The 16114-nt window shown below is 37.8% G+C and overlaps 2 protein-coding genes across 2 annotated transcripts; both read left to right on the top strand.

The window, feature by feature from the left end:
* Positions 1-1728: 1728 nt before the first annotated feature.
* Positions 1729-11548, top strand: LOC122397004 (hydrocephalus-inducing protein homolog). The gene is made up of 28 exons (XM_043395804.1): positions 1729-1845; positions 1951-2124; positions 2256-2454; positions 3140-3341; positions 3461-3647; positions 3872-4017; positions 4271-4364; positions 4438-4661; positions 4767-4834; positions 4941-5155; positions 5333-5572; positions 5878-6005; positions 6114-6300; positions 6502-6734; positions 6844-6963; positions 7044-7127; positions 7265-7446; positions 7651-7889; positions 8143-8340; positions 8707-8854; positions 8971-9185; positions 9353-9562; positions 9680-9916; positions 10220-10366; positions 10433-10505; positions 10771-10953; positions 11044-11300; positions 11405-11548. Exons 1-28 carry the CDS (start codon positions 1729-1731, stop codon positions 11546-11548), a joined length of 4851 nt encoding a protein of 1616 aa, XP_043251739.1.
* Positions 11549-11892: 344 nt separating this feature from the next.
* LOC122397005 (hydrocephalus-inducing protein homolog) lies at positions 11893-15957 on the top strand. The gene is made up of 7 exons (XM_043395805.1): positions 11893-12074; positions 12202-12410; positions 12794-12964; positions 13348-13519; positions 14177-14668; positions 15130-15328; positions 15736-15957. The coding sequence occupies exons 1-7, from the start codon at positions 11893-11895 to the stop codon at positions 15955-15957; spliced, it is 1647 nt and encodes a 548-aa protein (XP_043251740.1).
* The last annotated feature ends 157 nt before the right edge of the window (positions 15958-16114 follow it).

Here is a 16114-nt window from a genome sequence, read left to right on the forward strand (position 1 = left end):
AATCGTGATTAAATATGAATTATCAAAGAGAACAGTATCGTAATTACATGGACGAAATGGCCAATATTATCGGTGAAATCGAATGCCTGTAAGTAGAAAAATCTTCTCGTTGCAATAAATGTTATTGACATCTATTACTGAGTTTTACGAAAGAAATTAGCTCGAAGTTTCTTTATAATAATTGCTGTTTGAAAACATATAATACTATTTAAAACAATGAAAATCTAAGCTTATTGTGCAACCTACTTGACGTAATAATATTATATAATTTTTTTGTAAAATAATATTTAAAAGAACGCTTATATTTTGGCATTTAAGTAAAACTATCTCGTTATAAACAAATAATCTAACAAAATTCACTATAGATTCTAATCAAATTTCTTTAACGAAGAAACCAGTTAATTCTGTTTTTTGGCGTGTATCATTCAACTCAAAAGCAGATCATTTTCACAGAAAACCGGAACCGGAAGTCTGCAACGTTAGATGCCCACCCTTAGGTTGCCCGCGAGGACCATGTCCAGGGATGTGCTGTTACAGTGGAGTCTGCGACGCTTGTTGTATATCGAAGATGCCTTGCTGTCCACCGCTTCCTCAACCACCCCGTTGTCGAGCACCTCCGTTGTGCTACCTTCGAGCATACGCAAAAGCGGTCGGCTATCCCCCAGAGTCGTGTCTATCCCCCCAAAATGCACGCAACCGCCAGAAATCCAATTGTTTGCCTCGAAATCCGCAGAAGGATTGCTCTTCCCCCAAGCAACCACCATTCTGTACCACCGTACCCATCTGTAGATCACCCTGTTGTCCAGACACGGCGTTTAAATGTTGTTAAGTCATCCATTATCGACCAGTTTTCGTTTCAAATATTTTAATAACGAAATATTAACCTTTAGCACATTTCAGTTTAAATTTAATTTGTAACAACAGTGACTGAATTAATAAAAATAAAGTAAGCACAGTGTTTTATAAATTTAATTATTATTCCTATCTTCGTGAAAATCTCAAACGAGATTATCGACCTGTGAATTTTCAGTCAGCGATAATAAGTAAGACACATCGCGTTACGTAAGATCGGAAAGTAATATTTAGGAGCCGCCTAAACTTTGACTAATTTTGGATTAACCCCTCAGAGGGAGTGCTAGCAACGTGATCTATATATATCAACCACGATATTACGTTATTAACGAGCATCAAGTGGTAGCGTGATTCGTGATTGGCGAACTACCTAATTGAATCAAATTTTAATTTTTCTTTCGTCGAGCTCTTTAAACCTTCACACTGTTGGATCACTTTTTTACTTTGTCGCTCCCGATGCAACAATTATACGTATACGATTTCGAAAGCTATACTTCCTTTTTTTATCGATGCCTTCGAGCAAAAAAAATCACATAACCCTTTAAATTCATTATCGACATGCTGTCTATCTAATTTATTTCTCGTTTCCCATTTTAATTTCCTGTACCTACTTGTGCAATAAAGATGTAAAATAAATACATTAAGATCGAAAGAATTTTAGCTCGTGGTTCTACTTACAATTTTCAAAATTTTTGTACAACTTCGAGGATCGATATAAACGAATTCGATGTGCCATCGACGACTGAAAACAATTCACTTCTAAAACGATGCAGACCAAGACTGCATAAACAATTAACTTTAACTCTTATTTCTGTTTGAACTTTAATTATTATTTAAGGAGCAGGAATTCGTTTCCCAGAATATCGTGTAATCAAGATGAACGAGGAGGAGCAAGAACGAATAAGGAATCAACCGAGGATATCCAACGTCTCGCAGATTATACAAAGTTTGCTGCTAGGGCCACAGAGGAAGAGAAGCGAGGATGAAGAAAAGGTTCGTTCGAGAAGTTTCGCGATACCAATGAACTTCGAATTACCAAGATTTTAATTAAAATCGTCGGTATTGGTTCTTCGAAGACTTATTTTCATCTTTCGAAAGGAATCAAATTTAAGAGCTCTTAATATTCAGCAGATCGCCCGCCCATCCGAGTATATGAGACAAATGTCGATGACAACGGAAGAAAGGATGGAATATATACTGAAATTCAAGTACAAACAAGATTTGTCAAACTTTTGTGAATCCCTGGATCAGGGATTCCAAGTTACTCCCAGTGTAATTATTTTTCAAAAATTCACCCCTGGAGACATTTTTAACGCGAGCGTGACAATTCGCAACGCGACGAAGGTAACTCGACAGTGTAATGAAGAATACAATGAATGCGATTACTAATTAATATTTATTAGGCATCGCGATACCTGAAAACGTCCTACGAGCGCGATCCTTTTTTCTCCGTGGAGTATCGAGGAAGCTACTACTCGATGATGATCGCGCCAGGACTCTCTAATTCTTACAATGTGAGATTTATCCCCGAGGAGCTGACAGATTACGAGTATCGATTAAAGTTCGTTACGAATACTGGAGAAATTATAGTTCCGGTTATAGGTGAGATTGTGTAGAATTAAATAGCAAGATTTCCAACACGTGTGCATGATATCAGAAATTGATTAATTTGGAATTTTAAGTAAAAAGAATTTATATTTTGAGTGATTTTCATCGTGTTCCGTACCACTTTGTAAATTAAATCACGTCTGTGGAAAATCATAGCAAAATATTTTCCTCTTTTTTCTACAATTTCGTTGGAAATACTATTTAGAAAAAGTTGTATTTATGATGAACGATAAGACGATACGATTTAGCAATTGGACCCAGGGGAATCTTGGACTTTCCCGATCAAATCGAAATGCCATCGACAGCAGTGAAGATTTCCTGTACGAAGACGATATTTGTCCGAAACGTGGGTGACGCGCCAACTGATTTTGCTCTCTACAGTGACGAGTAAGTAGCGAAGAATTTATTAAGACAATAAATAAAGAAAAATTTATAAAAAAAAAATATTTTAACTTTTGCAACGAATGCCAGTCCATGTTTCCGGATCGAACCATCGAAGGGCAGAATAGAAACAGAAGAGACCCTGCAATTCTCCGTTCACTTTTTATCGAACAAATCCGGCGATTTCGAGGGAAAGATCTTCATCGAATACGAAAAGGGTGACTAGTAGAACAAAAATTAATTTGAATTTATTTACCTCATATTCATCTAGCTAATTGAAAACTTTCGTGCTTATCAGGGGAAAAACTTGGGATAGATGTCCGATGTTCTGCGCAAAACTGTCCAATTCGTGTCGACAGAAGCAGTATAAGGATGAAAGAAACTTATTTAGAATTGTCTAGGAGCAAGACTCTGACGATTCACAATAGAAGCGATTACATCGTCAACTATAAATGGATGCTTTACAAGGATATGGATACCGATATTCAACGAAGAGAACAGTAAGCTGGAAGATAATTGGAATCTATATTTAAATTTGATAAGATCGCCAGTGCCTATAATATTGTCTATTTACTGTGTAAGTACACGAGAAACCGATAAGAAATTCTCCTCGTCGCAGATACAAACAACTGTTTCAATCGGTTTACGAAATGGAGCTAGTTCGAAGCGTCGATCTTGTTCATTATGACGTTTGTACGCCAGACATTCATCAGTTGGTTTACCAACGAATTTACGGGGACGAAATCGAGTCATTGAAGAAGGAAACTTTCCGATACAATCACATGTGCTTCATGCTCACGCCAGAGGTACGTATCAGAAATTCATGCAACTTGAATCTTTCCTTGATGATCCAAAATAATTAAATCATAATTTAAATGCATAGATGTGACTATTGTCTATACTGGAATAAAAATGGTTCTACTTTCGCGATCTAAATTGATTATTTCTCATTGAATATTTTACAAAAATACAGACAAATAATTTTATTTGCGACCTTTTAATAATCTGAGAACGAAAGGGTTGATTGAAGAAATATTTGATCGAACTTCAGGAAGGTGAGATTTGGCCACAGTCGTCGACAGACGTCACAGTTTTGTTTCGCGCAATGGAAGCCGGAGAAGTAACCAGCACTGCGTTCTTGGAGGTAACTGGTCTCGAGAATAGAATACCATTGAGGTAAGAAATTTCAATTTCCTGTAGACAGAAATAAATTTCTGTGAACGCTTCGCGTATGCTTTTGACACTTTAGAATGTCGGTATAACGTTTCTCAGAAATGCTTCGAAGCAACGAAATGTCCAATTTCTTCTACTCAAGGTATCGCTGATAAGAAATATAATAAAAGAGAACAATAATTTAGGTTCTACGTGCAAACCTTAACTGGTAAAAACAATTGATTAATTCGAATAAAAATTTATTGCTTCACGGCAGTCTGTACGGAACAGCCAGGGGACCATTTTTCCGCCTAAACGTCATCTCGATCGATTTGGTCAACATTTATCTTTGTTCGGTGCACAATTATGAGGTAACTTCCGCTCTATAATAAATTGATCGCACTTTCGAATACTAATTGCCGCTAACGACCATGATAATGACAGGTAATAGTTGCCAACAAGGGTCACATACCTGGCACGCTTATTTATAAGGCAACACCAACGGACTTCGGTGGTACAATTGAAGTGACACCCCCTAGTCTCTCGTTAAACCCAGACGAGCATAAATCTTTCAATTTGACGTTCTCCACGAACCGTAAGGGCAATTTCGTCGAAAGAGTAGATTTCATCGTCAAAGAAAGCTTCGAAATACTCAGCCTGCATATCAAGTACGTCATTTCATTCATAAAAATAAAACAAATTGATCGAAGATGAAGCACAGCGTAGTTCATTCTCGAAATTTACATAAAACCTCATATTTCTTGATATTTCAGGGGTTGCGCCATATGCCCCACTTTGCACTTTGACAAGGAGGTTCTCGATTTTGGGACAACAGCTTTAGGTATATTTCTAACCTGATTCCAATTGAAAGAAAAGATAATTAATTCAGCTTTAAAATTTGTCTTTTATTTTCTGTGAGTTTGAAAGATTTACTTATTACATTTCAGGATTCGATAGTCGCCGAGAAGTACGTCTGCATAATCTGTCGCTTGTACCTGTAGCGTTTAGTATAACAGTCCAAAACGACGGACACCAGACGCCTCTGACTCACGTAGAATTTGCTAGAGCACAAACGAAACCTCGTTTCCCAACCGACCCTCGAGAATTCGTCGTCACCCCTGAGACAGGGGTGGTTTCTGCTCAAGAGTTCCTCAAAATTAAAGTAAGCTATCACTAAATTTCAAAATCCATCTTTTGAACACCTAGAACTAAATAAACCACCGGATTTGTTGCTTTGAGAAAATAAAATACGCTCTTCGATACACTTTGACAATCATTTACATGGTTTAACCACTTGTATGGTTCACGCGATGCTTTATTTTTAAAACATAATTCACAGGTAATTTATACCGCTAATATCGCTCGTGTTGGCAATACAACGCTTCAAGTGGACATGTGGGACTCTGATTCAGATCCAATGATATTACCGATCAAATTCTGCGGCAGTGTGGCTTCGATATCGATCTCGCCACCAGAGATCGTCGATCGATCCTGCTTCATCAATTTCCCTTGTTTGCAGTCCTTTGACGTAGTGAACGCGTCTGACCTGGACGGATACTTCTACTTACTGCCGCAACCGGTAAGTGGAAAGTTAGGCGTTCTCCCCCCTTAAACGACGCTATAGGTCACGATAATTTATAAACAAAATTACGGTTTAAATCGACCAATAAAGTATCACAGAAATATTAAAATTTCGTTTCATGAAAGTTATTTATACTTGAAAAATGAAAACGTAGAAGCTGTGTAAGTAGAAGATCAATTAAAATTTTGATTTGTTTTATGAATATTTCCGTACAAATTACTTCGTGAAGTCAAAGAAAAATTCTGTAAATTAATTATTTATCCCCTGGAAGACTTCCCAATTTGTCATATAAATAAATTTAGGTTTCGGAAGACTCTCCAGTGGTTTATTCTCTCTCGATGCATCAAGGCCTTATCAGAGCACATCAGTCAAAAACTATCGATGTGACTATCATCACGAGGTCCTTGAGCACAGAGACAGTCACACTGAGGTACAATTTGAGAATTAATATTATCATTCGATCGAAATTAAAGTGAATTCGAAAATTTGAAAAGTGTCTAAAGTTGTAGTGTTCAACGAGTTCGTTAATGTTTGTCAGTATGTTAATAATGGGAGAAGAATCCCCGTACGCGGCTTGCATCATCACGTACACCGGTCAAGGGCCCATCGTTTCCACGGAACCGACTGCTTTGGACTTCGACGAGGTCCAAGTTCTCGAGGAACAGGTAATGGACTTCCTGCTGATCAACGATTCCCCGATATCAGCGCACTTCAAGGCGAGCATGGTACGTAGAAGATTTTGTCAATGCAGCACGAACTCCTCGTTAAGTTTAATGAAATTTCTATATTAATGGGTTACACTCGGACAGAAATCTTAAAAAAATTAATATTTGGGTTTCGACGTTTCTTGAATGGTCAGTGAATATGAATTTAATTGGAAGCGCCGACGCTCTTGTACTTGCTGTTTATTTTATTTCAAGCACAAGAAAAGATCACCGTGGAGTGTCAGTCCAGAATCAGGTGACCTCGAGCCGCACGAATCGATAAAGATCGATGTCAAATTGTACCTTCGCGACGTCGGAAAATACAATGACAGAGTCATGTTATTTATTATTAACAGTCAAACGATTTCCGTCCATCTGAGGACAATCGGTGTCGGATGCAGCGTCGTTTTCGAGCCACGAATATTCCCTGTTTACGACTGGGGTCTCCTTTTCAGGTATAAATCCATTATAAGTGTCACCCTCTTTTAAAATAATTGGTCATAGCACAATAGAAATTCCGTTATCCGAATGTTCAGCTATATTTTCATATTTTTGTCTACGTAGCCACGAAAAAATCAATCGGACGATAACGTTGAAAAATTACGGAAGTTATCAGTATCAGATAATTTGGTCAACCAAACAGGACATACAGATCAATCGAGGTCAGGTCGTACTGGCACATAGGCGAGTGAAAAATATCTCTTTTCTTGCTAATTGCAATTAAACATTTACGTTGTTTACACCAAATAAATGTATTTATATAGCTCGAAGTTTCAAATTCAACCTCTGATACTGGAAGTTCCGCCTGGAGAAACGAAAGTGGTGCAATGCGAATTGCTATGGGAGGAGTGAGTATAATTACAAAAATTATGCTACGACAATTAATAAAAACACGAGCCAATAGAAACCTTGAATTTTAAGCTACTGATGTATTTACTAAATTGATTTGCTAAAAACTAATAACGATACATTCGTTTATCGATAGAAACGAGTCCTTGCTGGAAGACTGGTACGTTTTCGGTCAGATCCAGGGAATCGGAAAACGCGAACTGATCGGTACTTCGACATTTAAAGTCACTCTGACGGAACCACAGGTTTCGTTCAGCAAAAAAGAATTATTATTCATCGTTAACATTTGTCCCGACGGTGATAAAATGCAACAAACAGGTAACAAAAAATTATTATCGTTACAAATATTTCTATACGGGTGCCAAAGTTTTCACTAATGTACCGAGCCTTCGAACAATTAATTCGATTATCCTGAAAGCGTCCAGTCGTCGAGAATAATCCGCGATAGGATTCACATCCGTCTAAAATTTACTGGTCTCTCGTCGATAAAGTTTCTTTATTCCATTATCGTTGATTGCACAGATAAATTGTTAGTAACAAATCGGTCGAAGCTAAACCTGAACGTGCAGCTTTCGGTCCAGCCACCATTTCGTTTGCTGACCAACGCGAATGAGCACGTGCAGAGCATGAGAATCGTTTTAATCGACGGAGCTACTACGACGATTCGTGTATATTTCTCGTTCGACATCGAAGGGAACGATCTCTATTCTCGAAGCTACGTTGAAACGATTCGGTTTGAATACGACGAACATCCTAATCAGGTAAATTGAATCTCTCGATTTGCCGGAGAGCAATGTGGATCGTTCGAATCCCTGACTCGAAAATTCCCAAACTTTTTTCGTTCATCTCATAATTTTCATACAGATTTATCCTCTGCTTTCTCCATTCGCGTGTCTTATTCGTTGAATTTTGAAAGTAAAGACGTTTTATAAAAAAAAGAATAATTTGTAAGAGTGTGACGTTCCCTGTTTCATAAATATTCGTCGTTTAAACAACGATAAACGATTTGTCCAGGACAGAATTGAGTGCAAGGGGTTCGTTAATTTTCCGAATCTGGTTTTGGATCCCAGGGATTTCACTGTTAATTGCGAACTTGGCTCGAGCGCCGAGAAAATATTGACGTTGACCAATAATGGGCCCGTATCGGTCGTATACAAATTCCAGTGGTTGGAGGATTCCATCGAGATAGAACGCGACACGCATAGCAATTGCGTAAGTTCCAAAATTGGCCGCAACTGTAAGTTTAATCGTCATCGAATTCTCAGCGAAATGTTTACTGACGTTTCTCGCTGATTGCAAGCAGATTTTACAGCGTCACTGTTTCAACTTGCCGACTTTATCGACGAAAATAACTCATTGTATTGTAAACATTTTGATTACTTTTTCAAAGAGCAAGTGATTGCAAAATTAAATTTAATATTAAGTTTAATCCAAAATGAACGTTCTCGATTGTAGTTCGAGTTATTTTCAGTCTGACAAAAAAGAAACTATCTACTTTAAGAATGTGAATGTAAAGATGTTCCTGATACGTTCAATCAGGAACGTTTGAAATTTGATTAAGACGTTATGCATTTGCAGGAGTGCATGTTGCAATCATCGCGTCACGAGGAATTAGTAATTTCTAATGTTTCTGAACCAGCTGCAACAAACGAGGATATTTGCATAAGCGACAGACAAGATGGAAGCGGAGATGGGCCACTCGAATCAATACCACCACCTACGAATTGTACTGAACGTTGCAATTCATTATTAATTACAATTCTATCAGTCCTAACTCAAAAATATTCAAAAAATACACGTCATACACTGAGATTCTACTATACAACATTTCTTGTGTTCTAGCACTCGCTTCGGTTACACAAATACAGAATGATCAAGCAGAGAATGGAATGGATGATACGGAAGAGAATTTAAAGACGAAAAATTGCACGGCGTCCAACAAAGAAATAAGAGAATTTTTAATGCCGTTGATTGGAAAATATTTCAATGAGGAAAAGGATCTCGCTGCACTGGAAATGTTAAGCTCTGAGCCTCGAAAGGATCATTTCATCAATGAAGTTAGTGATAGCTTGTTAGAGGGGCATTCTAGTCTGAGTATAGAAACATTAAGAAATTTTCTAAATTTTGTGACGTGAAAACCATTTAAGATATTAGTTTAAAACTTTGCACCATGCCTTAGCAAGTTACATAAATTTAATAAAATAAAAATAAAATCTTTCTGCAGGTGTTAGATATTGTTCCAAACGAAGGAACCGTGCCTCCATATACGATACAACACGTTCACATCGGATTTCACAGTTTTGAACCGCTTCGGGTGAAAGCCACGGCCATTTGTGATATTTTCCGCGGCCCCGCCGAAGAAATTAAAATATTCGCGCGTGGAGACGCTATACAATTTTCGATAGACACCCACGTCATTGATTTTGGCCAACAGGTAATAATTTTATCGTAGGTGAATTTTAAAAAGGAAAAATGTATGATCATTGCCCAAAATAATAACAATTTAAGTCTGCGAAATACAAAAATCGGTTTGAGAAAGCATGTGTTGCAGCTATTTTTGGAATCCAGTCGGAGGAATTTCGTCTTAAAAAATAAGAGCAAGATAGCATTCGAATATAAAGTAATTGGGTCGGTTTCTACCACCGAAGATGCGATCGATCGTTTCGATATAAATCCTCTGAAAGTCGAGCCCCGCGCGGGATTCGTGGACGCTCAGTCATTCGTGGAATTTCACGTGGAGCAACGCTCGACGATGCTTGGTCCCATCGATCACCAATTTCAGCTCGAGGTACGCCTCTGTGACGCTGAACTCTTGCGAATTCAAATTCGATACAAGGAATTTCCGTTCCCGAATTTAAAGATACGTTCACGATTAAATCGCGTCCCGTAAAATAATTCCATTCACTTTCTACGTGATTGTCACATTCTATTAAATTTAACACTATTTCTACCAAAGGTGTCTTTCGACTTCTTTAAAAATTTGAACATAAAATTATTTTTACTTCCAAAAATTTAATGTAAGGACCGAGAATTAATTTGTAGACCTAATAATTTTTACTATAAAGATTTCTTTATCGCTTGGATCTTCCAGATTGGCCATTTAATGCCTGTGACGATAACAGTGAACGCGTTTGGAACCTTCCCACAGGTGTATCCGTGTATTTCGAAAGGGAATGCACATTCTATCGAGTTGGAATACTCTGCCATTCAATCGTTGACCGCCGAGTTCATTACTGACGTAAGAAATCCAGAGTTTCGAATATTTGCACAATTTTTCGACGACTTTGTTCTGTAGAAACTGAAGTCCCTTCCATTGGAGTGTGACGCGTTCGCGAAGAAAGACGATTTGGGCATGGTAGATATCGAAATATTGACCGGTAAGAACGACTAAAGGAATCACTTAAAATAGTAATAAGCAGTATCCTAAAATAGGATACAATATACTTGAAATTCCTAAAATAGGATATAATATACTTGCACTGACAACTTTCATACATAATTTTATCTTGCAATCCATAAATATTAAACTAAATTTTAACTTTTAGAGTTAAAACGAATATAATTGACACGTTGAAGTAGACGATCTCGTAACTGTTTTGAGAAGCGTAATACCATAAATTTTTCGTTGCGTTTATGATCCAGCCGAGGAATGGAGCATCGTTTCCTCCGACGAATTATTACCACGTACCATGGACATAGAAATGGCCGTGGAAAGACATTTGGCAAAGAGGTTCGTCGACTCAAATTCATTCATCCTGATGCAGTGCAGTGGAACTCGCAAAAAGGAACCGATTCCTCGTCTCCTTTCTTCGGAGTACGTTATAGGTACGTTAACGTCTACGATCCCATAAATTAACATTATGAGACCTTATTTCTCTCATGTATGAATCGTAAAGAAAGAAATGTTCTCTACAGACATGGGGTACCTGATCGTAGAATTTTCCTCTTATTACTCCACGGTGGTAATTAACTACGGCCCTTGGAACGTGGAAATGCGAATGAAGAAATTGGCAAAGAAGAACGCACTGGCGAAGTCTGGCATCTCGGTGCAATTTAAAAACCACGTGAATTTAATGGTCGGTAATTGTGCCATTCTTCAAGTAACTTGGTCTCCAAGTCGAGAAAAGTATAAAGAGAGAGTCACGCATATCGTGCATACTACATTCATAGAGGTGATTAAAAAGTCTCGTTGAAACTGAGAATTATATTTCCCAATTATAACACGATTCAACTACACGTAAAACTCGTTAAACATTATTTATGCAATAATATTCAGGTGATACACGGATGCACAATCCCGATAACCATAAAAGGAACAGTGACCTACCCCTTTGTCACAGTAAATACAAAATTTTTGAACTTCTCTGAAGTCGTCGTGGGAGAGTGCTTAGTCATGTGCATTTTAATAAAAAATGAGTAATATTTCCAAAATCTTACGTTAAATTCAAAAGTAAATTTTAATCAAAAGCGATATTAATTTTAATATGAATTTACTTCTTAGTGGATTGATCGATTGCAAGTGGGAAATAAAAATATCAAACGTTCGTAAAAAACAAGAAAAATGCCCGTTTCACGTGCAGTACGAGTCGAATCACTGCCCACCTGGTTCTGTAAACATCGTCCGCGTGTGTTTTGCGCCACGAACAATGGTATAAATAACGAAGCAATATGGACATTCATTCTTGTAAATTTATTTCAATAAGAGAAAAAAAATCCGTTCGTTTTCAGTGCAACGCGGAAGCAAAATTAAATGTATTGGTGGAAATGGGCCTGGAAACGCAGATCGTTTCCTTGACGGGTCATGGTGTCGAGAAGAGTCTAAGCATAATCGAACCGGTTGTTCAATTTTTGCCGACTGTGCCATTTACAGAGATCCAGGAGACAGTTTTCACGATTCGAAACGCTTGCAATTATCCTGTGGAATTCTTCTGGCATCATCTGGACAAGTAAGAAGCATAATCGACTTGAATTTCGAATTTGACTTTTCGCAAGAATTCGATAAATTGCTAAAAATGTTTCCCGACGTGGTAAAGAATCATTGGGAATTCTCATAAAGTAACGACGCTTTTTAAGCTCCTTTCAGGCGGAAGATAAAGTTATAAATGCGCTGCTGGATTATTACCAAGTCAAGGAAATACTCTTGCCTCCCAGAAAGCCTGGCGAACCGTTCCCTCCGCATTTAATAAACTTTTACAACGATCTCGTCGATGGGACGTCTCTGGCTCAGTCGGAGGGATTTGCAGTCGAAGACGAAAATGAGGTTCAACTGGGAACGAAGGCGAGTAAGTGTCGATATTCATTAATCAAAGAGTTTTCTGTCGAAACTCTTCAAAAATTGTTTGAAACGGAGACATTTGTTGAACGAGTTTCGCTGACGAGTTCGCCGACAACGAAATTACTTCTAGAAAACGAAATGTTTCCCAATATACCATGAAAGTTAAAATTCGTATAATTTGAAACGAATACCAGTAGCAACAATTAAAATATAATCTTTGAAGCAAGACCGAATAAATACAGAATATTTTCTTTTCTACACGATTCACTGTACCCGTTTCTCTTGACTTTCTATTATTTCCTATCCAAAGTGTTATCGTTTCTACTGATAATAAATAAATATAGAAATTTTAGCACGTAGCTAATGGTAGATATATTTCCTTGATTTAAGATTACGCGGATAGTCTGAAAGATACCCCATACTTCCGGGATAAAACGAGGGACCCCGTGGGAGAACTTTTCGAGGGTATCGAACGGAAATCCGACCCTTTGAAAGATCTTCCGGATCCTACGAAGCCGGAGAGAAAAGTCTGCATTATTTTCCACGGAGCTCCTTTCACCGGTACTTTCTCGTAATATTATATGTATATCCCTGCCATTCATGATTCAAGATCAACTCTCGATAGCAGTTCCAAACAACTAACGATAGACATTGCACAATGGCACTGATACATAAATGTACTTTACCACGGAAATCATATGATTTTTCACGATGATATACTTTACTACGAATATTATAGTTTACTATGATTTTAATTGTACACGTTTCATCGTAGTCAACCATCAAGTACCATATTTATATACAAAAGTTAAGAAACAAGTGTTTGTTTATGTTATTTCACTGATAAAATCACAGTCCTATGATACTCGTATCACACGTTAGTAAGATTGAATTTAATTCTTTGGGCTTTATATCAGCACTAACTGACAATTTATGTTGTTCAGAGTATCAAGAAACAGCATGCAGAAGCGCAAGAACCTTAAATGTCCCTACGCTTTCTATCGACAAAGCAATCACAGAAGCGATAGCTCTCGGTGAAAGTCCCTCTTCGATTACAATACGACAAATCATCGACGATGCTTATCAGAATTACATAGAAGCTTACGAGAGGCACAAGTACGATGTACAGTTTCATTTTACAAGATAGCTCTTAACCGATCGATTGAAATTGCGCGGTAAAATCTCTGGATACCTTGATTCAATCGTTTTATACGACAATTTTCACCCATCCACTAACGTATATAAAAGAACTCAAAAAGGGGAAAGACTAACAAAAAGTTTGGAATTTTGAGAATTTAAGAATTATATTCCTGGATATTCCATATATATATAGAAATAGGAATATCGAAGTTTTGATAATTGTTCAACATTTGTCAACGAACAAAGAAACCACTTGAAGCATTACAAGTGCTCGACTCTTGTAGCTCCCCTTTGTATTCGCCACTGCACCTGTCCATTCATGGATAAATGGTTTTCATCGCGTATAAGAACCATTTGCAATGCAAATTATCATAGATATTTGCAATACAAATAATGTTAAAAATCATTTAACATTTTTAAAATGTGAAATTATCGATTATTTTGTCAGCTAGAATGCACGAGAGTGAAAGTAAATATTTTTTCCTGTGATTTCATAATTTAAGAACGGAAGGGTCAGCGTAGAGTTTACAAGATCGTTAATGAAAATAGGAAAAAGTAATGGCCCTGCAGAGTCTCGAGAAACGTTCGATAATGATTTCATTTTCATAACTCATCGAAGATTCTCGCCATTAGGGAGCGTCTGGCTGCCCAGTCTGGTCGAAAAACCGACGAGATCGATTCCGACGCGACGAGGAGCGCGTTGAAAGGAAGAGGAAGTCGACGCGAGGGAACGAAATCTTCCGTGAGTGAAAAATCAACCAAGACAGAAGGTACCCCGAGGAAAGGGAAAACGAAAAAACTCGAAAAAACCGCTAAAACTGATAGCCCAAGCGCGCAGAACGAAGTAACCTTCCTTCGACTTCGCGAAGAGCCAGATCCTTTAATTGAATTCAATAAAATTCCTGCCACCGAGACAATGGAGATCTTGGATCCTTTGAGCAGATACGAGTACAAGGTTCAAGCCATTTTGCAGCTGGAGAAGATAATTGGGCCTCGAACAATCGCCAACGAATCACCGAGAAATAAAATTAGTGTAAAGACTACTGACAAAAGTGCCAGGAGAAGAAAAGGTACCTCGTTTCTTGGAATGGAGTCAGATTTGCTTGCCGAGGCCCTTTCAAAACGGTACGATATAATTATAGATTTAATTTCTGTAAATTATAATTTGCACAAAATAATCAGGAACTGACATAGGAGTGACTAGAGACTCCTGATGAATACAATTGTAATGTTATTTTATAATGCAATGTACTGTTTATAAATTTATTTATCGTAGGTGCTACAGAATAAATGTCTGCGTGAAAATTAGTAGCTCAAAACTTAGAAATATGTAAAAAGCCACCAACTTCCTAAGGGGTAGCTAAAGATAATAATGATGATGAAAAGTCGGGGTGTGCTCTACCAAAGTTTTGGTTCCAGTTAATGCGTGCTAAATACTAGTTACAAAATAAATGTACAACGATAAATGGGCGTCTGTAACACTGTTCGTGATAAGCTACTGTGCTTTCCTACGGTGTCTTCTTTCGTACAATTGCTTTCCTAAGTCTGTTAATTGCGCTAACTCTTGTTAAATTAATCTTGTGCAGATTATCCGCGGCAGATTTTAAACGAGGATTTGTCCTGCAGAGCTTAGGAAGCAATTTCTTGCGCGGCAACGTCGTCGAAAACTTGATTTTCCTGCTGAGAATAGTTGGTCACGCGGAGTACTTCCTGTTCGTTACTTTTCTTAACTCGATGGCTAATTACGATCGCAAAGTCGACGAACTTCGCCAGGAATACGGTAACGTGCATTAAAAATACAGTTGCTTGTGGAAATATTCGAAATTGTACTCGATTCAGTGTACAAAAATATTCAATATTTTTACTCTAAATGTATATCAATTGTGGCTCAATTATGAAGAAAACAACACTAGTAGTCTCTCCTTTCATCTTTGTTGTTGGCAAACGGTATATTTTATTTGTTGGCAATTTGAGACACAAGCGTTCCAATACTTTGACAAACAACTGTAAATGAAACTTGAACATTGCGGGTATATTTATTCAATTCCTATGGATACGATGCACATGATCGACGCGAATACCTTCAACGTCGAGCTTGAAAATAAAACGCCAGAGAAATCTCGATTTCACGATGCTTCGTTCGCCGAGAGTGCCTCTGATATTGCGCTACGCGAAATTACACGCGTTACAAGATACAGAGAAGGTATTGTCGACGACACACACAAAGTGAGATTCCATCTTTGCAACAGAGAGAACGACCGATCATACCGAGAGGATTCGAGACATCGACGACATGTCGTTGTCCGAATACGATCTGCTCAACGACGAGGATAAGAAGATGTATCTGGAGGCAATTCTGCCGGCTAAAAAGGAGAGGGCATCGCTCAGACGGACTCAATTTGCTCAACGGATGATGCAACGAAGAAAAAGAAAGGTTTGATCAAAGGCTTGTTATTCAAAGAATACGTCATCACATTAACCCTTAAGTAGACTCGCTCAGGAGTCCCTCAAATACTACTAATAGAAATCTACTAATTCATAGTACCAGAAAAAGGTTTTAGATCGTTTGAA

This window comes from Colletes gigas, unplaced genomic scaffold, assembly GCF_013123115.1.
Source record: "Colletes gigas isolate AHSC1104 unplaced genomic scaffold, ASM1312311v1 Colletes_gigas_Sc00008, whole genome shotgun sequence".
Lineage (NCBI taxonomy): Eukaryota > Metazoa > Arthropoda > Insecta > Hymenoptera > Colletidae > Colletes > Colletes gigas.

Excerpts from the sequence above, each read along its gene's own strand:
- LOC122397004 (XM_043395804.1), top strand. The coding sequence starts at position 1,729 with ATGAACGAGGAGGAGCAAGAACGAATAAGGAATCAACCGAGGATATCC. Across the intron at positions 1,846-1,950 it reads GAAGCGAGGATGAAGAAAAG|GAATCAAATTTAAGAGCTCT; the intron begins GTTCGTTCGAGA and ends ATCTTTCGAAAG. Across the intron at positions 5,573-5,877 it reads TCTACTTACTGCCGCAACCG|GTTTCGGAAGACTCTCCAGT; the intron begins GTAAGTGGAAAG and ends AAATAAATTTAG.
- LOC122397005 (XM_043395805.1), top strand. The coding sequence starts at position 11,893 with ATGGGCCTGGAAACGCAGATCGTTTCCTTGACGGGTCATGGTGTCGAG. Across the intron at positions 12,965-13,347 it reads CCACGGAGCTCCTTTCACCG|AGTATCAAGAAACAGCATGC; the intron begins GTACTTTCTCGT and ends TATGTTGTTCAG. Across the intron at positions 14,669-15,129 it reads GCCGAGGCCCTTTCAAAACG|ATTATCCGCGGCAGATTTTA; the intron begins GTACGATATAAT and ends AATCTTGTGCAG.